General features: G+C 41.6%; 2 protein-coding genes across 2 annotated transcripts; one reads left to right on the top strand and one right to left on the bottom strand.

The window, feature by feature from the left end:
• Nucleotides 1–528: 528 nt before the first annotated feature.
• On the bottom strand, nt 529–5671 carry LOC115173950 (homeobox protein XHOX-3-like). The gene is made up of 3 exons (XM_029732474.1): nt 5084–5671; nt 3774–4009; nt 529–2359 (listed from the first exon to the last, which is right to left on the bottom strand). The coding sequence occupies exons 1-3, from the start codon at nt 5454–5456 to the stop codon at nt 1832–1834; spliced, it is 1137 nt and encodes a 378-aa protein (XP_029588334.1). The 5' UTR covers nt 5457–5671; the 3' UTR covers nt 529–1831.
• Nucleotides 5672–20395: 14724 nt separating this feature from the next.
• LOC115173940 (homeobox protein Hox-A13a) lies at nt 20396–22510 on the top strand. The gene is made up of 2 exons (XM_029732468.1): nt 20396–21121; nt 21554–22510. The coding sequence occupies exons 1-2, from the start codon at nt 20452–20454 to the stop codon at nt 21799–21801; spliced, it is 918 nt and encodes a 305-aa protein (XP_029588328.1). The 5' UTR covers nt 20396–20451; the 3' UTR covers nt 21802–22510.

The following is a 22510-nucleotide window of genomic DNA, read 5'->3' as shown; positions in this document are numbered from 1 at the left end:
GTTAGATCATCGATCTTTTAGCTTTCCAATGTCTTCTCGAGACAACAAATTCTGCCGTTGTCTATTAACCGGCGGGAGAGAAAATAATGACTGGCGTTAACGGATCCCGGGGACCGCTTAGCTGTTATATCCTCTCGCGCGCCCATCACAAGACGACGCCCAGCAATTCTGTGTTTTGACACCGACCACTTCAGTCAAATTACTGCTCTCCTCAGGAGCAATATGCAATGACAATGCCCTGGACCTTAGACCTATTATATATTCTATTGTTCTATGGCATTTGTCTATAATAGTCCTACAAGTAAATACATTGCTAGGAAGTTACATAGGCCTACTTATATTATTTTAGGCCTAACAATGTGCAATTAATTGGTTCTATATCAATAGAATATCAAAAACCTTTTGGAATATAATTGTTTTGATTTGATTTGATTACGATTCTACATGTAGACCTTCCCTTGATGCCCAGGCTGCAATGAAAACTTAGTATGCCTATTCCGTGAGTTGTAGAATAAAACATTCGATTGATTTTGTTGTTTGAAATGCTGTTTATTGCAAATTTGAAGTCCAGAACAATCCAACAATATATTCAGCAAAAATCACCAGAGAGTGTATTCGCTCTCTTGAGCCTTTTTGCAACAATTTCCCTAAAACACGACAGGGTTATTTCGATGAAATACTATGCCAGTAACAGTGCAAAGCGATACATGGAAACAAAGAAATAATAGCAATTTCCTCAAACTATTTTAGAATGAGTATAATAAATATAAGGCTTATAGTATCAGAATCAGTCGTTATAAATGCATTTATCCAAGCATTCGGTCTTCTGAACATTGGCTGAGGGTAAACTAGAATGGGGTAGAATTGGGGGTGGGCCGGGGGAGAGAGCTGGTGGCTAGTGTTCAGTCGAGGGTATATGGGTGAGATGGGCAGCTCGAGCGAACTCGGTCTAATTTGCCTGGTGTGATTGTCCAATGGCTTGTCTCTCTCTCTTCCCCCGTCAAGCCAAAGCGAGCTAATCCGTTCCCCTGGCGCCTTGTTACGGTTTGGCAGAAACGATCCCTCCCGGTCTCCGCGCGCGGCCGGTATTATCATTAATTCAACACTCAAAATTCATCTGCCACGTACATATACATCACTTACTAATTTTACCAGCATCTGCACATTTCCGCCCCAGACCTTCAAAAAAGGGACACTCGAGCAGAGCGAGGGAGCCATAATGAGACGGTGCAGTCTGTTAACAAATTCCCTTGTTAAAAAAAGAAGATGGAGAACATCATTGTAGTGTAACTAGCCTACCCATATATGTAGGTCAATTTGGACATGTGAAGAGACTACAAATAATGATAAACCGTTAACACCATCCATCACGGAGATAAACGTTTGTCTGTAATTCCCAGTCCGCCTGGGCTCTCTCTTTCCTCGCACCAAATTAATCTTAGATAAATCAAATGTGTTTTTTTGTACGATCTCTGAATATTTGATGGTCTGCATGGGGTTGTGGATAGCGTGATGTGTGAGATCATCGCGTTGGTGCTTGAAAACATATAGCTTTAAAACTGGGTAGGCTATTTTCTGCACTCCGAGCTCGCTCATCTCTCCTTTTTGTTATGTCGCAGGTGTATGTAACAGCACGCGCTGCAGTACCTGTCGTTTATGCTGCTGCGGGTATGGAGTCTGCTCCACACGAGCGTTCTATTCATGCTGTTTGAGTCTTGTTCATGTGTTTTCTTTAAGTTTGATAAAAGCTCATCATGGTAAAAGCGTATGGCCCTCTTCTGCGCTTCATTGACTCAGTCCAATGAACACATGTGGCTGTGCTCTCTTGGTTTTATCTGGTCAATGGCACCTCCTCTCTCTGGTCCAAAGTCACCGGCGAGGACTTGCTCAGCACCGACGGTGTAAACGTCAGAAACGCGTCAGTCCTGCTCGTTGGGGAGCACGGGAAGTCTGACCCGGTGGGCCTCTGTGGAAAGCCGTTTGTTTGAGCGGAGTGACAGGCGAGGCAGGAACAGGGGCTCCCCCCGGGACCGAGGCTGTGGGCCGGGCTGGGGTACAGGGATGGGTGCCTGAACGCACACAGCAGCTCCGGCCTCTGGTAGGGATGAGACAACATCCGGAAACTGTCGAGGGACCTGAGTGGGTTGGAGAACGGGGTGGCGGAGGAGGCCGAGCCGGCTCCGACCCCAAGGTGGGAGTAATACGGTAATGGCAGGTGGGACGGGAAGGAGTAACCGAGATTCCCGGTGGCGGCCGCGTGGTTCATCATGTAGGTGTAGAAGGCGGGGTCGGCGGGGTGAGGCCACGTCATGGCCAGACGCTGCCGCTTGTCCTTCATTCGGCGGTTCTGGAACCACACCTATGGAACACAGACAGACAGGCGGGGTAAAATATGAACCTTCATACGTCTGTGATGAGACAGATAACAGATTTACAGCTGTTTTTGGACGTTTACCCAACGGTTCCAAATGGCCTTACAGTTAGAGAGCAGTGGGGCAGACCTACACGGAGTGTACAAAACATTAGGAACACCTGCTCTTTCCATGACATACACTGACCAGGTGAATCCAGGGGAAAAAGCTAAGATCCCTAATTGATGTCACCTATTAAATCCGCTTCAGTCAGTGTAGATGAAGGGGAGGAGACATGATAAAGAAGGATTTTTAAGCCTTGAGACAATTGAGACATGGATTGTGTATGTGTGACATTGAGGGCGAATGGGCAAGACAAAATATTTAAGAGCCTTTGAACGGGGTATGGTAGTAGGTGGCAGGCAGGTGCACGGGTTTGAGTGTGTCAAGAACTGCAACGCTGCAGGGGTTTTCACTCTCAACAGTTTCCTGTGTGTATCAAGAATGGCCGAACACCCAAAGGACATCCAGCCAACTTGACACAGCTGTGGGAAGCATTGGAGTCAACATGGGCCAGCATCCCTGTGGAACACTTTCAACACCTTGTAGAGTCCATGCCCCGACGAATTGAGGCTGTTCTGAATGCAAAAGGGGGTGCAACTAAATATTAGAAAGGTGTACCTTAATGTTTTGTAAGCTCAGTGTATATATATATATATATACTATAGGCCTATGTGCTCAGTGTATATATATATATACTATAGGCCTATGTGCTCAGTGTATATATATATATATATATACTATAGGCCTATGTGCTCAGTGTATATATATATATATATACTATAGGCCTATGTGCTCAGTGTATATATATATATACTATAGGCCTATGCAAATTCCAGCTCATTAATGGATACATAAGCTTGCCCCTCAAATGTTTTCTGTTTAATCATTAACACAATGAATTAAGGTTTCATTTAGGTAAATATTGCCCGTGAAATTGCATTTACTGTATTGTTTTGAGAACCCACATAATATAATGGTTAGAGCATTGGACTAGTAACCGAAAGGTTGCAAGATCGAATCCCCGAGCTGACAAGGTAAACATCTGTCGTTCTGCCCCTGAACAAGGCAGTTAACCCACTGTTCCTAGGTCATCATTGAAAATAAGAATTTGTTCTTAACTGACTTGCCTAGTTAAATAAAGGTAAAATAAAAAATAAATAAAAATAAATAGGCTGAGTAGCCTAGGCCTCGATTTGTCTGATATGATTTCAGGTGAACTCATATTTTCTTTTTAGATTTGCAACTAAGATATGTCCTTTCTATTTCAAATGTGTTATATTGGCAATAGGCTTATATGTTGTAGAGAAACATTATGATGTTGAAATAGGTTACTGTTGAAGCCGAAGAGCCTTATCTTACCTTGATTGTGGTCTCTGGTAAATTTAGTGAAGCCGCCAGTTCGCATCTCCTCGGCCTGGACACGTAATTCTCCCGGTAGAATTCCTTCTCCAACCGGCCGATTTGCTCCCGAGTGAATGCTGTCCGGTACCGTCGCATCGCGTCGGCCCCGTAAGACAGCGAGCCCTGTCCCGAACCCATCTTACCAAGATCCATGCCGCTGTCACTCGGGTGGCAGGGGGAATCCCCGTTTCGACCTGGAATGGGTTTAAAACATTCATCAGATTATTAGTTATAGAATAGCCTAAAGTAAAGGTACATTTGATGACAATAGTATCCTACAATTAAGTGTTGTACAGGTTTTCTTTTGTTATTTTTGTTTTTGTATAATTGTCACTGCAGCCTTTATTTTTCGTTTGACTGAGGTTGACAAAAATCGAAAGCAGAGCACCACAACTAGCTAAAATGCATCTCATCATAAATGAAGCCTATGTAGGCCTAGAGTAAAGTAAATAATCCAGATGAATGAATACCATAGCTAACTGCAGAAGAGATAATTATATTAATCCATCATTGTGATAGTTATATTTTATGCAGAACCCGATTTAATGTGAAGAGAATAGCATATATAATCATTCGATCAACATGTAGGCCATTTCTTCCCATTCATTTGAAAGTACGACCTCAAAATACATATGGTAAGCATTAGACAATTCATTTGGAGCCTATTTTTCATAAAGACATGACCAGTTTGATGTCAGTTCTCCCGGGGTTTGGTCCCTAGATAATTCCAATCAGTCTACCAACGAATTAATAAGGTAATTTAGTGTTTTGGGGTCTGCCATTTTTATTTGTGGTTTGTTTACTTAAAATCTCTACTGGCAGTATGCGTGTAAATTTGCTACAGGGTGTCTGGCGCCGGGGCGACTCGTTTTAAAAGTGACACTGTGGTTAAAACCCTAGCTAAGGGGGTGTAACCCAATAACAAGCTGAGATCTCTCATGAGTGTGGATGTAACAATCTATAGAGAAATGCATTCATTCCAAATGAACGTTGTAATAAAAACAATAACAAATATGTTCAGTAAATTGTCACTCCCTATCCATAATTCAATCGTACGGAATATCTTGCATATGTTACGCCATAATTGACTTTTTTCATTCTGGACGCTGCATGCACAGAAATAGGCTACTTGGAATCGATTGTAGACCATGTTTACACCGTCACATCGATTGCATTCATTAATTTACATTTTCCCACCTTCAAAATCACATCCATGCAATGTGTTGAAGAAAACGAAATGAATAGTGTCATGCCGTTTTTTTCATTACCTTTCCCATTGGGGTAGTCCATGCTTTCTGGCGTGCAGCTCACATCAATTTCCTCATAGAAGTCTGACTCAGTGTCCGAGCTGCTGGTTTCTTTGTTGGTGTGATCTATCCGGTGTCTCTCGGTAGAAGAGGACATGCCAACCGGCCTTACATCAGCGCACACGCGTCCCTGTGCGCCCTCCACCTCCTCGTCCGCTCTGTCTCGCGAGTAGGGTGCAGAACCCGGGCTCAGGCAGTTCCTGTGGACCGTCTTTCCTTGCGGTTCTTGCGCGGGGCTTCCAACTGCTTCCGAGAAATTAGAGCCCGTCTTGCCAACCACCGTGCCAAGTTGACCTCCCTCCGCGAGCATCACCATCTCCTTTCTGTTTTCCATTACCGACGAACGAACGAACGCGCGTGGAATGAACGGGCGCCAAATCACTATGGAGAAAACCAAGCTGTCTGTGACACTGCAGGCTACGGATGGCGAGGGGATTCAGTCGTGAGAGTGGAGAAAAAAGAGTAGAGGAATTGATTGAAATGAGAGAAGAGAAGAGAGGGGGATGTACGTTGTGATCCTGCGAGGCGAGCGCTTCAGAGTGCGGCACAAGCCCTGGGAGGGATCACCATTGCGTTCTCTTTCTCTCGAGCTGTCATTCTTAATAGGGCAGTCGTCATAATGGCACCCCTGATGACGCCACGCATCGATTGGATGTGGATAAACAGAGAACGAGCAATCACAACCGCGGGATGAGAGATAATAGGGAAGACAAGCAGCTTTGGACAGGAGTGTTGGCTACAAGCACATTATCACCACATGAGCTAACGAGCAAATGATTTTGTGCAGGTATAAAGAGTATATATAGTCCTCTGAACGTCAATGTTCTCCAATCTTCAATTTCCACAAGGAAACAAAACCGTTCGTAACGATGAATTCTGAAAAATCTTCAAGATTTCAATTATATATATTTTTTAAAACGTCCTAAAGGTCATTCTTAGGAGGTACTCAGTTATTAAAATGATGAACAACATTGATGTCAATTATAATGATAAATAATTATTCACTAATTTATAGGACACCAGGTTATGTGTAATGTGATGCCATGAAATAATCCATATTATTAACCCACTATTTACATGACAAGGGGAAAATGATTTGCGTTGTTTGTTGTGACGTGGTCATCAAATAGCCCACACATATTTTTTGGGGGGAAATATTATAGTGTGTATTTGAAGCTAATTGGTTTAGCATTGTGATATTTGTAATCCACAATAGGAGCACAATATGACAGTATGGTAAGGTTTGTTGCAACGTGCAAAGGCTCCCCTTTATTGTGTCATGTAGTACTATATGTGTGAGTAAATCTGAAGTCGTCAGCTTTCAAAACCTATGGCTTGTCTAAAACAAAACTCTGTGCTTTTCAAACATCTAATGTGAAGAACAATGCATGACAATATAAGGCCTGCTATTCAATTGAAAATCTGATTGCATTAAGCTGCACTGGACAGAATGAAGACCATATTAATGCATTTGCCAAGTTATTCAGTTTAAAGGAAAGCGTTGCAAGTATTACAATCAAAAGCATCGGAAAGCGTTACAATCAAAACCGTCGTAGCCACCAATGCATAGGACCATCTTATAACAAAATAATCACGTTGTTATAATACATTGTCCCTGAGAATTCAATTCCAAAGGGAAGTTAAATCAGATCTATTCTCAGTGGTGCTTAATAGAGGTGTTTAAAACATGTTCCATTTGGAATAACATGCTTCATGCGCGCCTCGGAGCGTCTAATGAAATGAAATGGAGATGTCCACTTTTTAGTGGCCTGTCCAAGTGTCCGTAGCACCCTGCGTAATTGGAACGGAACACGCAATCTTCGTCACATCTCAATGCCCCGTCCTATCCCTCTCCACCCCCCCTCTCCATCCCCCCTCTCCATCCCCCCTCTCCATCTCTCACCCCCTCCTCTAAAGTGGTGTCAAGTAAAGTGCTCAGAGGTCAAGTCCTGGTGGCCAGAGTTAAGATTACCTACCATTTGACATATTAGTCTGAACAAACAACAACATGGGGCTACACAGCCTGGTCTCATAGACTAGAGGTAACATAGAAATGTAAATCCGGGACACTAAAATGAGTATATGTTACTTGGTATGGTTACCTAGATGGTTGCTTAAGGCCAAAACGAAAGGAGGGTGGTTAGTCAGGGTGGGTGGATGGGTGGGTGGATGGGTGGGTGGGTGGGTGGGTGGATGGGTGGTTGGTCAGGGTGGGTGGATGGGTGGGTGGATGGGTGGGTGGGTGGTCAGGGTGGGTGGATGGGTGGGTGGGTGGGTGGGTGGATGGGTGGTTGGTCAGGGTGGGTGGATGGGTGGGTGGATGGGTGGGTGGTCAGGGTGGGTGGATGGGTGGGTGGATGGGTGGGTGGGTGGATGGGTGGGTGGTCAGGGTGGGTGGATGGGTGGGCGGATGGGTGGGTGGATGGGTGGGCGTATAATGCAAACATCTAGCAACCCAAAGGCTGTGGGTTTGAATGTTGTCATGGACAACTTTCACATTTTTCCTAATATGCACCTTTTATACTACTTACTACTTGTATCTACTTTGCGACTACTTAGCATGTTAGCCAATTATTCCCCTAACCCTAACCTTAGCCATTTGAGCTAAGCCTTCCCCTAACCTTAACCTTAACCCCAACCCTAAACCCTAGCCTAGATAACTTTAGCCAGCTAGCCGCCTAGCCACCTAGCTAGAAGATATTATACAAATTCGTAACATATAGTACGTTTTTCTAATTCTTAACTTATAATACGAATTGTAATTCATAACATATCATACGAAATGGGTGATGGACATCCAGAAATGAACACATACCATACCAAACTTAATATATCATACTAGATGGTATCTCTCGGATTTAAGTACAGAATAATACGAAATACTGTGAGACCAGGTTGGGCTACAGGAAGAATTTTGATTACAACCCAAGGCCTATAATTTAGGAAGCATTGTTTTACTGTAATTGCATAGTTTTACCAGGTATACTATAGCCTTCATTATGGCTAGGCATTATTTGAACATAAAGGGTGAAACTTTATAAAATACAAAATAAGCATGTCACAAACGTCTGTAACTTCAGAAATATTAGAGGGCTACACATTAATGGACTAGTCAACCATTTGATTATTGTGAATTTTATTGTGTTTTCTTGTCCAGCCATGTCTCCCGAGTAAAACAAAAATATATATTTCTGACATTCTATGCGCACACACGCATGTGTTCTATGGGGGATTGCGCACGCGCAGATAAAGGCAACGCCATGCATGTTTTCTGTATGCGGGACGTCTCCCAACCTCTCTTTGATCTATGTACTCTAGCGCAGTAAAAAGTCACTAAACACAGTGATAAAGGACAAGGCTTTTATTAAGACTATGGCCTTTGGGGGAGGTTGAACTTGATATTACCACTTTAAAGATTTCACGGGGTTTTAAGTTGAGCCCTGGAATCGTAATGGGGCCCATTACAACTCTCTGGCTGTTTGTTTTCTGCTTATGCGTCACACATTACGCATAGCATCCTCAGTATTCTTTCTCGATACTATTGAAGGATGGGCTCATATAATTAGGGATTAGGATACCTCATTTAATTTAATAGGATTTATATGAATAGGCTAAATATAAGCATCCAGATCAAGTTGTTATTATCTCATTGACGGAGATGAAGTATGGAAAGGTGGGTCCCGATTCTCCAAACTTCTACCAAAGTGCACTTGCACAACAATAACCATCATGGATAAAACATGGTGCTTACACCAATGCAATGCTTTTAAATTCATGATGGGGAGTGTACAAGTGCCCACTTTGGGAGAAGGGTGGAGAATCGGGATGATAGTGCTAATCCTTCTTTCTCCACTCCTCTGATTCCACTGTTAGACTGAGCAGGTTAGGGATGGGGCATTGACTCATATTACATGTCCTACAGTTCATACACAGTATCAGTGTACTGGGGACTAGGATGACGTCAAGGGTCGTCGTGACAAGGGGATGCCACCAAGCAGTCTCGCGCAGCCATTGCTGTCCTCGTGCGCCCTCGCCTGTTGAAAAATAGGAAGGCACACGAGCCCTCACGGATTCTTAGGGGTGCGACTGACCGAGTGAAATTCCTCTCTCACAGTGCACACAGGCCCATCTCCCCCTCCCTCTGCCTTCCTTTTCTTCTCTAGCTCTCACTCCCTCTACTCTCCGCTTACAATCACAGTTCACAATAAAGGTGTTTGAGCTGGTTCTGTAAGGATATTACATTCCGTTTTTAAGGTCTGCATCTTTTATCTCGCGATCCTCTGTATCCCTCTGAAACACACTACAGTATACTGTTAAAATTAAACACGTTTCGGATTGGATTATACTCTCATTCCATTGTCTAATCATAGGCTACTCTCTTTCCCCATAGGTCCATTTAGAGTTGCATAGGAATTGTTGTTTTCTTCATCTCCCATCTGATGATGCTCTGTCTGGCAAAAGCAGGAACTTTTTGCACAAGAATTTTGAATCTTCTGTACTAAAAAGCAGTTCTGCAAACAGGCAATTCTATCTTTTAGATTTCTATTTCTGCCTGTCTTTTCATTTTGTAAGAAATGAAGGCTATGCCACTTCAAACATTTTAAGCCCTAGTAGGCTACCATACAATTATTCCACCTGTGTGATAAAATGGAAGTTCTTGAAATGAAAATGAGAAAGTGGAGAAAATAATGTTATGTTATTGTCCCTCCATGAGAAGTTATCATTGAGGACGTTGTCCATGCTAGATAGATAGACAGACAGACAAACAGACAGACAGACAGACAGACAGACAGACAGACAGACAGGTAGGTAGGTAGGTAGGTAGGTAGGTAGGTAGGTAGGCCAAGACAAGCGCTAGAGACATAAACGTTTATGACGTGTCCGATCCACCCAGTCACAATCGGAACCATAGTAATAAAATGTATCATTAGAACCTAACTAATATTTCGCTTTTTACTTCAGCAGATACAATTCCACGGTTGGGAGAGAGACGGAGAGGGGAATTATATTCGGGAAGTCAAGACTGTTTCCTTAAGCCTATGTTCAGAGATAGGGACCTGGCTACCTGGATCAACCAACACTACTGAAAGTATGTAAGTTCCTCGATGTTTTCAAGTTTGAGTTATCAACGAGACATAGCCTACTATGTTTTAAACTATTGTGGGTGGTTTGAGAAACTTTGCGTTATAGGCTATACCCTATATATACTGTATATGCATAATATATAGCCTATATTCCATTGAGCGTTGTTGTATTCATAATATTGCATTAATTGATACCAAAATGACTTATTTCTTCAAACTGTCTTGCTTGGATTTTGTTAACACTTAAGAATATTGCCGTTAGTCCTACTGTGTAAATAATCATTACTATTACTTGTCCAGATTAAGAATGACTTCCTCACCATGATGCATGTTGGGGTGGAGTTTAGGGTTAACCTGCTGCCATAGGTGTAATAATGAGTAACTTACTACAATACTAATTAATGCTGACCACTGTACCACGGGGGTCTAGGCCTGCTTATAATGCCCACCTTGTATTCCTACTATTGGATGCATTGATCATTTAAAACGGATTGCATTTAATACTGTGTAAACAGGAAAATCCCAACGTTTCCATTCCAAAAACATCTGTTGGCTAGGCCATATGCTAGGTTCCACTCTCATTCAACTGTTTCCCCTCGTTTCATCTGGGTTCATGGAAATATACTGACTTGTCTGAGAACACTGAACGTTATTTTATAGGCCAAGGCTAAATATTTGAAGTAGACATACCCACAATCACAGCCAAATGTAAACCCTCTGTGTATTTTGGCAGTAAAGCATACTAGGCTACTCCATAGGCCTAGCTACATAGTTAGTTATCACTTGTTTTATTCTGAATCTCTGATCTGGTGATACCCCCTGTGGCATAATCAGTAAGTATCTTTTAGGTTTCTATTTCTGCCTCTCTTCGAGTTTTGCAAGATCATTTAGAGTTTTTAAAACCATATAAACTCGTTATACATTAAATATGTATTAGCATAATCCTTTGTGTGGGGTGAAATACAAATGCATTTTTTTTGTACTGTAACGCCTATTTAAAAGGCAATTCCATTGATCTGTATTTGTTTCTATATACCAAGTAGACGGACATTTCGTGAAATACTTTTTTGCAATATTTCGTGTAGACCTACATCACAGGTTTCAATTTCTTGTATATTAGTTAGGCTGCTACACGTTTTGTAATTCATTTTCTTCAGGTTGCATCGGGTATATTAAACATCTAATATAGAGAATCCTTGCAAATATACATTTTTAAATTGATAGTCGTGTTTTATTTTCAATGAATCCCTAGGGTGAATTCGGTATAAGTGGGACCCAATTTGCATTTCGGTCTTCTGTAACCTCTTCAGACATCTATCCAACATATTAGCCCAACACATGATACATCTCTGAAATCCTCAAGATGTCTCCTAATCACACTCACACATAAAAAATGATATCTTATTCACAGGAGGCATGACACACCCATTTGTGCTTTTGGGAAACAAGGCACTAATACTCTAGTGGCCGCTCTAACAATGAAAATAAACGTCTTAAAAAATGGAAGGCAAGATCAGGTGGGACCATTCTAGCCAATGAGAAGACACATACTCGTGTGACCAACGGTCTCCACTAGTTACCACAGTCACAAAGTCAGAATTGGTTATATCATAAAAATATATGACAACAATAATTTGCTTTTTTGTTTCAATTTAAGGTTAGGGTTAGGCATAATGTTAACAGTGTGGTTAAGGTTAGGGTTAGCTTTAAAAACACATTTTAAGAAGCGACATTTTAGAAAGACGGGGTTTACGACTTTGTGGCTGTGGTAACTAGTGAGAACTAGCCACAACTCCGATATAAAGTGTTTTTTCTAAAAGTTGCCGGGATCTTAGGTGTCTCACTTATATCAGTGCACTTCTAACAACCTAATAATTACGAATCTTCTATTCAATCAAATAAGCAACACATAGCAAATAAGCCATTCAATTTATTGTTATCCAAATTCGACACTCTCTCATTGACCTCCATACAAAAACTGTAGAAGACAGATTTTGGCCTCAGTTGTACCTCTCGCTTCACCTCTTCCTCCCTGGTTAGATAAATGGGACACTATTATTATAGTCCTAATTATACCCCAATGGGTTTCAGAGATGTATCATGTGTTGGGCTAATATGTTGGATAGATAGATGTCTGAAGAGGTTACAGAAGACGGAAATGCAAAAAGTGTCCCACTTTTTCTAAATTCAGTCATATAACAGTACAAATAACAGTACTACAATAAAACAATGAACAGGATATAGCATTACAAGAAGCAGAGCCCTGCCTAACCTAAGTACAGGGGTCCCTAATGTAGACTGGATATCTTTCCTCCATTGGAAAAGCCTATAAGATTGTCCCACTTTAGCTACTCCATGCTGTCCTACTTTAGCTACTCCATGCTGTCCTATTTTAGCTACTCCATGCTGTCCTACTTTAGCTACTCCATGCTGTCTTATTTTAGCTACTCCATGCTGTCCTATTTTAGCTACTCCATGCTGTCCTATTTTAGCTACTCCATGCTGTCTTATTTTAGCTACTCCACGCTGTCTTATTTTAGCTACTCCATGCTGTCCTACTTTAGCTACTCCATGCTGTCCTACTTTAGCTACTCCATGCTGTCCTATTTTAGCTACTCCATGCTGTCCTATTTTAGCTACTCCATGCTGTCCTATTTTAGCTACTTCATGCTGTCTTATTTTAGCTACTCCATGCTGTCCTATTTTAGCTACTCCATGCTGTCCTATTTTAGCTACTCCATGCTGTCCTACTTTAGCTAGCTATGGTTGGTAAAGCGGGACAACAACAAAAAATACTGATTTATAAAATTGATACATAATATTTGCAACTTTTTTTTATTTATTTTGATGCACCAGTACATAGTATACACATTTACATCACAATGTGGCACTGTGCATCATTTATGACAGTTTTATAACCTTAACATCAAAACAGAATAAACGCTATGTCACTGATCATACCATGTGCTTCGGGTGGTGAGCTTCCTGTTTGAAGCTTGCTCTGCCCACCCCTATGATGTCACACCAACTAAGTAATGTGATATTGATCATGTGGTTTCTCTGCAAGGGCTTTAACAATAGCTTTAATTTTCTCTTGCCAGACCAAGAAATGAACACATCAGCAGTAAACTGTTATGATGTGCCAATCTTTCTGAATTCACCCTACCTCCTCTTTTTCATATAGGCATATCTCATGCCCTCTTGGGATATCCTTGTTTGCCACTCTTTGTGCTATAGGATACAAGATAGCCCCTGTGTTACTTGTGAGGAGTTATGCAACTTTGCAGTCAAGACAGATACTATCTTGTGATCTGTCAGCAGATAGACTAACACTTACAACGCTCTTTTGCGCAATTCAAAGATGACCTTGTTCGTTTACAGTAGTGGCACTTTATTGTATGTGTTTTAGATAATGGGACTGGGAGGACAACGGATGGGTTAGTATGACTCGTTCATTGTTGGTTGTATCCAAATACATGTCTGTTCTCCATATAGGTGGGCAACATAAGTGCAAGAACCGAAAGGAAAACGGGACACAGCGTGTTGTGGTTTTGCTCTAGTCTTTGCTATAGTGTCTTATTCACCGCGATTAAAAAGAAGCGGCCCCCTCAGCAGACATTGCAGATTGCGCCCCTCTCGGTTTTACAAGCGGGCCTAAAGTGAACTTGACCATGGAGTCTGCGCAGTGCGCGATAAAACCCTGTGAAACCCTGCAACCCTACTGTGTCAGTATTTTCGTTTTGAACGAGACTGAGCTATTCCATCAATACCCACCAGGGCAAAACAAATCAAACACGTTCAATGTCAATGGATTTGGTTAGGATTGTTAGTAAGGAGGATTAACCAATGGAAGAATACGTGTTCTGCTATCCTATCACCTCCACCATCCCGGCTTCAACTTGGCCTTGAAACTGGATGACGCAGCCACCAGAGCTTTTAATGCTTTGACCTTGAAACGCGCCCGGAAATATGTCTAGAGAGTGCAAGGTGGCTCGAGCTGGAGATCTCTTCTCTCGCTCATCGCGCCTCTATTTGTTACCGCTAACTGGTCTTCTCACACGCACTGCATTTCCGTATAACGAAGAGATTAACGAGCCACTGAAACCTACATCACTCCATTAAACCGAAAACACCATTCAGTAGCCGACGGTATGGTTTACCACAATGTCATCGGTAGCGTGGAAAACCGTGACGCTCAACACTCACCTGGCACGACCCTGAAACGCTCCATAGGCCTACCTGTTTTCATCTTCATAACTAGAACTCGGCTGACCTTGTATTTCCATATATGGGGCTTGAAAGTGACTCGTAATAATATATAGGCTAGTATATCTTTCACCTTCATTCTACCGCTATTCCAGTGTATGAAATCAATGTAGAATCCTTATCGACCCGAGTTATCCTTTTGAGTTGGTAAAGCCTATGGAATACACAAAGCTTGGCTAACTGAAAAGCCAACACACCTGATCGGTAGTCTTATGGTCGAGGAGATTCACATGTTGGCTTTGGGAATCGAAAATGGAGAACGCCTTGCCTTTTCTCTACCTTTCCTGGATATGAAGCCATTGAAATGATATAATTTTAGAAATATGGCCTTCAACGAATGTCCTGGCTTTATGTAGCCTATTGCATCATGGTCACACGTTTATTTGTGTTTATCCTTTACAAGTTTGACCAGGTTCACCGAAACCTAGTTTCACTGAAGACCAAGTGTTGACCACATCATTTGTAGCCTATGTGCAAATGTTATATTGATAAAGAAGGGGAGACGAGGTGGGTTTGTGCGTTGGTTATATAACAGTGCAATTGGAATGTAGCCTCATTTGATATTAATTGAATTGTGTCCAATACGATGTTCATGTTGTTATCGGTGTGTTATTGTGTCTACCTGTGATGTATTGGGAGTTCTGTTGGGTCGACGACCCATTGTAACTTATTGACCTGATGAACTGAATGTGACATTGTGCAATAATTTGTGTTTCTTTAAGAATGTATATTTGGTTTATGTGAAATCGAAGCTCGTTTTAATGTGACTAACATGGCATGTCTTTGAATAGATTTTATTTGGCATGTTTCAGAAAGTGAAATGAAAGTTCTATTTTATTCGATCTATTCATTTTTCCCTTAGAAAATCGTGTATAGCTGATAACCATGGCACCATGGATGGTTTGTTTTACTAATGCAAAACATGTAGGAATTTCCTTTACAAAAATTAATTTTCCTTCGGAATGATGAGACATGCGACTAAATCACGACGGGTTAGAGGTATTTCTTAACCGAGGACAAAGTAAAACATAAAATACAATTTCGTTCACTGGAATCAAAGGTCTGTGAAGTTTGGACATGTTTAATCAAAACCAACGGATGTCAATAAAGATGTATTTAAAGTTTGGCTTTTGCACAAATTATGTTTGTTTTCTTGAAAACTAGGAATGGTAAAGCCCATCTAAAAATGTAGGCTAGCCTATATATTTATGCGAATGAGCATTATTGTTGAACACTTGCAGGCTATAGGTTATATGTTTGTTGGTGTAATTTGTTAACACTTTTTGATGTTCGTTTCCGTAAACTATTGTGTAATATAGCCTGCTGCGTTTTAATAACTTTATTTTATATTAAAGCTAGTGGGAAATTCTGTTTTTGCTGTTTATTGTTAATGACGAATCGTTTGGCCATACAAAAACGCAAATGGTTATATAGTGAAGCATTTGTGCGTCATCAGGAAAGAAATTGGTAAAGGAAAATGTTAGCCTAATTCCATGGTGTCTCGATCTGAGTGAACTTGTTGGTAGTGAGTGACTGGATGTTCTGCAGCATATATATAGACGTCTTGATTAGAATTTGCGTGAAACATAATGCATTTCCCTTTGTATGTTAACTGGAAAGAGTTCCACGGCCTCATCCTTGGGACAATAGTGTGTAGGAAGGGCCCATGTCATCAGAAAGAGCTACAGTATCTTACAGGGGCTGGTGAAAATTAGCCTAATCCGTCCACTGATGGGGGACTGGTAGCGCTCGAAAATACAACAGATGTGCAAATGGCTAGCGGCTGAAGTTCCATTGAAATGAACTGTAGGCCAATATATTTACTGGGATTCCATTGTGCCAATAAATGTAACATGTAGCTTACAGTTTTAGCAGCCCGTTAACAAAATGTTTAAGACTTCTACTTTGTGACACTTTGAGTCAGAGCGAATGTATAACGGAGCTGTCAGTCAAAGCCGCGATTCAAGAGCCACCCTGTTGACTCTTATTTGCCAATTTCCTTTTTATTTTATCCTTTAGTGCCGCATCACGTTGCAGTCCGGAGAACATAGAAGAGTTACGTGCCAGGCCGCCCTGTGGTTCACTGGCTCTACCGCAGAAACATATTTCTATTTATTTGGCTTTACTTTCTATACCACAGTTTAGTTTCACATCACACTACAACAACTGGATAAGCCACATTTTTCTCACTTTATGGATTGGAAAGAATAGACGGGTATAGGTCCGCATCTTTGCAACGTACTCTACATTTCACCAATTGTTATTAGAAATCGGTAATGTGATGATAACGTTAATTGGATGGCTTCCCACATGGTTTAGATTTTCCTTTAATGGTTTTACAATTATTTTGTAGGCCTATTGTTACGTCACATAGGATGAAAACATTGTTATTTGCTGCGAAATGACAAAGCCAGTCGAAACTAAGAGTCTATGCTCTTGGTAATGACTTTACAGACGCGTCTCCCTAGCCAGTAGAATGTCTGGGCATTGTTGTGGCGCATGGCGGTGGTCTGTTCCTCGAAAGGGATGTCTGTTCTGGTCAGACCACCAAAACAGACTGCATCTGCGCGCGCCATGGTGACAGCTCCCGATTTGTTTTGATTGCAGGCCCCGCGCCAGAAAACCCGACAGAACCTTGCTTACATTGCCATTTATTTTACAAGTTCATGTAAATATTTAATGTCATGAATTACCGTTTCAAACGTTTGATTTTGGAACATCTTTGTTGGTTCAAGCCATGTTAATGTGAGCAAAAAGAGAAAGTCCAAATGTAGCCTGATGATTCAAACCTGATTCACAAAGCCGTTCTATTTGTGTCATAGCTTCATTGTTATAGGTTAGTTAGGCCTTTACACATCATAGTTAGCTACATAAGAAAATAAAAAGAAAATAGCTAGATATTTGATGACGCTAAATCGTGTCATTTCACGATATATATTGAGTAGCTTTCTCAAATTTGTTTATGACTAATTAGGCCATAAAGATAAAGTTAAGCACCGGATGTGGATTATGTCTAATCTGAAAAGCTGAAATATCAATTTATGGATCACCGATTCTCCTTCCCGTAACATGAAATTGATCACACATAGGCTATAGATTGGACATATAAGCCACATATAAACCACACATATAATTTTTGGTTAACAAAACACACACTTATTTCAATATTGCAAACTTTCCCAAAAAACTTTCACAAAAAAGAGGTACAACGTCAACAATCTATGTCCGACGAATTAGGACTGGGTTAGTTTAATCAAGTTTATCTTGGAAGATATCAGTGGTCTACTTCTTAAGGATATACATCATGTAGAATCTAGGCTATCCTAACATATGTATTGATGTGTTTTAATGACATGTTAACATCTGAGTGCATGCGCAATCTCTGTCATAATATTATCTTTTTTTTAATTTAACTAGGCAAGTCAGTTAAGAACAAATTACAATTTACCCTGATGGCCTACCGGCCTTGTTCAGGGGCAAAACGACAGATTTCTACCTTGTCAGCTCGGGGACTCGATCCAGCAACCTTTTGGTTGCAGGCCCAACACTCTAACCACTTGACTACCTGCCGCCGGTGACTGCGATAGTTTATTAAATCCCTCATCCATTCAGAATATACAAATAACTACAAAGAAATAACTGGTTTGGATCTTGCCTATATAGCCGACAGGTTAAACAACCTTGAGTACATTTGTATTGGAAATCATGTAGAATACTAATGTTAATCAATAAGGTTATGTTTTTCAACGTTTTTCGGCTTCAGATAGACATTGTTGAGGCTTTATGTTCTGTCTCATATCTGACGTCTGTCTGATACATTGTAGTAGTATTTATTAGGATCCCCAAATAGGGGATCTACTCTTCCTGCTGTCCAAGATGACTACGACGGTTAATTAAGTCCCTCATCCATCAAGAATATTCAAATAATAGGCCTACAAAGAAATAACTGGTTTGACGTGCTAATAATGCCTACGTTTGTTATTACTGTGTAATGGATCATTTGGACCCTGCACGCGATCTAGCTTTAATATCGAATTGGTAGTATTTATACTGTGGCTGAGGCACAGTGCTTTTGACGTTTTTATTAACATTATTATGACGTAATAATAGATGAGAATGCCTATGGAAAAATGTTTCCTGAATTATGTGATTGCATCACAATAATACTATTATGTCGCAAAAATAGGCAAGAATGCCTATGAAAAAATGCTTGAATTCTATATGAATGAATCTTTGAGCACTTTTGTTGGGTTCCATTTATAGCCTGAAACAAACTTTGCCATTTGACGGCTTGCATTATTTCATTTAGGCCTATTATTGGTTTTACAGCGCTAACTACAACCAAATGACCAAATTTTTCATGGCATTATACTGTACCAGAGAAAATAGGCTATAGGTAAGTCAGGCTGGTTTTGTTTATAATATTCTTGCTTTTTTCTCCTGAAACAATATATTTGGAAGGAGAGCCTTAAGGAGCGCCGTAAACACGACAAAGCAGACAAAACACAACGACATGCCTATACTACTTCACATAATGTTCACCCGTCTTCACCAAAAGTCTCCAAAACACGAGACTGGCTTGCAAATACAACTTTCCGATTAGCCTACTTTTCCAATGTGAGAGACAGAAGTGTGCAAAACACATGATGCATAAAATGTTTCCTTAGACACAACGAGAATAAAACGTTCGAGAAAACAAAATGATAGTAAAAGTTAATGCCCTCCAAAGCTTTCATTAGGCCAGGAATTCTCACCCCTCTTCCGCCCATTTCAAGAACTCAGACGGGTCCTTCAAAGACTGAATAACCCAACAGACTCGTCGGCTAGACAGCAACTTTCAACTTGACCTTGGCCTCTAACCGCGTCTACCCCGTAGGCTATGTAAAAAACAACCGAGTTGCCAACCTTGATAACTGTTTTCTGTCTTTGCATATTGTAAACATGTCGGAAGCGAGGGATCTGGTATTTGTTGGACACACTGTCTATCCGAATTCTCACTCATTTCTTGAATGCTCGAACCTGTCGCTCTAATTTGAGTGATATGAAAACGGGGCATTTTGATTGAGAGAATCTCCCATGGATTTGAGCTTAATTATCTTTAGTTGAAAAATGAGATGGACGTATTCCAAGTCTATACATGTTTTTTTGTTGTTCTAAAGCCTTGTTTATTTTCCTTCTTTATTTCACTCCCTATCGGATACGTGTCTCTTGGATGAGTCATCCGTGTTCCCCACAGTGGTTCGGTCTGTTCAAACACTGTTAACATTAGCTAGTAGTCCATCTCCATCGTCGTTTATGGGATATTGGGAAACGTGTCCTTGGCGACCATTCCTTACGCTATGTACTAATTATGTGAGCTGTATTGGGGTATGTGGCTTTGAATGGATTATACTTTGTGGAATTAATATAGGCCCACCATGTACAAAATAATCAGCAATGACATTGTGTCATAGACATGTTTACACGGACTGCCTTTATGTGCGTAAAAGCAACGTGAATGGATGTATTTAAGTTGGTGAGTCACCGCAGTCTTTTGAAACCGTCTGGACTACTAGGTCCTTTTTATTTTGCTTTCCAATTATAAAATAAAAACCCTTTTCCAACCAATTTAGGTTTGAAGTGTAACCGTATATAGGAGTGATATATATATATGAGTCATATATGTATATATTTTTTATTTTTTTATTTACTCACGAAACCCTCTCGTTTTGAGCGGCAAAAAGACAAGCCAAATCCCTTGATAGGTACGGTCATCTTACAAAGCCGCATTTTTTCTACATTTAATTATCTGCACTGGGAGATATTTATCGTCCTCTTTGCATAGCCTATCACGTGGCCCCTTCTTGGCCAATAGAGGCGCGACCTTGGTGCACCCGGGCGCGTCAGAGTCGCTTACTCTCTCGGAATCAGTATCTCCTTTTTTCAGCCTCTATGCTTTTTTAAAAAAGAGCCAGAAGCCTCAATGCTGGATGTCGTGCTATGACAACGTCACTGCTCTTCCGTCCTCGCTGGGTCGACCCGTCGGTGATGTTCCTCTACGACAACGGCGGCGGTTCCGATGAAGTGAGCAAGAACATGGACGCTGGCGGTGGTGGTTTTGCGGGAGGCAACTTTGCGGCGAACCAATGCAGGAACCTGATGGCGCACCCCGCGTCCCTCGCTCCGAGCACGGCATACTCGTCAAGCGACGTCCCAACCTCGGGAATGGGCGAGCCATCCAAGCAGTGCAGCCCTTGCTCGGCTGTGCAAAGCTCCTCCAGCGCGTCTCTGCCCTATGGATACTTTGGTAGCGGCTACTATCCGTGCAGAATGTCGCACCACAGTAGCATAAAGTCGTGCGGCACGCAGCCCCCCTCTGCGTACGGGGAGAAGTACATGGACACATCCGCTTCGGGCGATGACTTCAACTCCAGGGCCAAGGAGTTCGCCTTCTATCCGAGCTATGCCTCGGTCCCATACCAGCCCGTACCCAGTTACCTGGACGTGCCAGTTGTACCAACTATGAGCGGGCCAGCAGAACACAGGCACGAGCCCCTGCTGCCCATGGAGAGCTACCAGCCGTGGGCTCTAACTAACGGCTGGAACGGGCAGGTCTACTGCACCAAGGAGCAGCCTCAGCTCGGACACATGTGGAAATCCTCCATACCAGGTACAACATAGGTAGAGAGCCCTCAGGTTTTACGCAATAAACCAGAACGACTTTTCATTGTGTTTGTTTTTGCTTAATCCACAACAAAATGTTAGAAACGATGTGTTTTCTGTAAAACATTATAACGCGTGTTTGTAAATTCGTTTATCAGAATACACTCTTAGAAAAAATGGTTCCAAAAGGGTCATTCGGCTGTCCCCATAGGAGAACCCTTTTTGGTTCCTGGTAGAACCCCTTTGGGTTCCATGTAAAACCTTCTGTGGAAAGGGTTCTACGTGCAACCCAAAGGGGTTCTATCTGGAACCAAAAACGGTTCTTCGAAGGCTTCTCCTATAGGGACAGCCGAAGAACACCTTTATGTTTTAGATGTAACCTTTTTTGTGTATGGCTTGTGAACGGCTTACTATATCCATTTCCGTTTTGCTCCACCAGACGCGGTGTCTCCTGTAGGAGGGGACCTGAGCTCCTTCCGACGTGGAAGAAAGAAGCGCGTGCCATACACCAAGGTGCAACTGAAGGAACTTGAGCGCGAGTACGCGGCCAATAAATTCATAACGAAGGACAAACGAAGGAGGATATCGGCCCAGACGAACCTGTCCGAGCGACAGGTCACTATCTGGTTTCAGAACAGACGCGTAAAGGAGAAGAAGGTGGTTGTCAAAGTGAAGAGCATCAGCTAGTTCTGACTGACATACAACAATGGGATGGGAATTGAACACACACACACACAATATGCTATTCACGCTTTTTGATTGGAACAATTTAATCCTTATTTCCCACCGAACATGGTTCACAAATGTACTCTGCCAAATGCATGCCGGGACCTTTATGGAAGGAAAATGTAGAAAACTCTGGACCTTCCATTTTCCTCCATGGTGTAAAATATTGTTTTCGGTGAATGGAGCCCAAAGCAAGGAGAAAGTTAGGGCCGTATAATTTTTGCAACTGGCATGCAATAACCTCAGGAAAACAGACACTCTAACTTCACCGTGTTGAGAAAAAAAACCATTTGGAAATCCCCAGGAAGTGACGGCATTTAGGATTATAGCTTCCACGGTTAAATATTAATCCGTTCCATTTCCCCTTCAACACTCCACTAAACACGTGCATCTTAATTTAAAGTTTAGCTTCTTCAAACGGTTCTCATGCTCTTACTCATAACGAATTCAAGGTGCAATCCCGCTTGTAATGCATACATAGTTGTCTGGGAAATGTGTGCCCATGTGAACCATATGTCTTTTATATTGTGTGTATTCATGTGGTTGTATATAAAGGTAAACTATACAGACAAAAATATAATATGTCAAGGCTATCTGTGTCTGTTAAATATGTAAAAGTATTGACACAAAAATCTGTCCCAATAAAACCCGGACATTGTTGAATCATACA

The sequence above is a fragment of the Salmo trutta genome, chromosome 34, assembly GCF_901001165.1.
Source record: "Salmo trutta chromosome 34, fSalTru1.1, whole genome shotgun sequence".
NCBI lineage: Eukaryota > Metazoa > Chordata > Actinopteri > Salmoniformes > Salmonidae > Salmo > Salmo trutta.
This window is presented reverse-complemented; position numbering and strand designations above follow the sequence as displayed.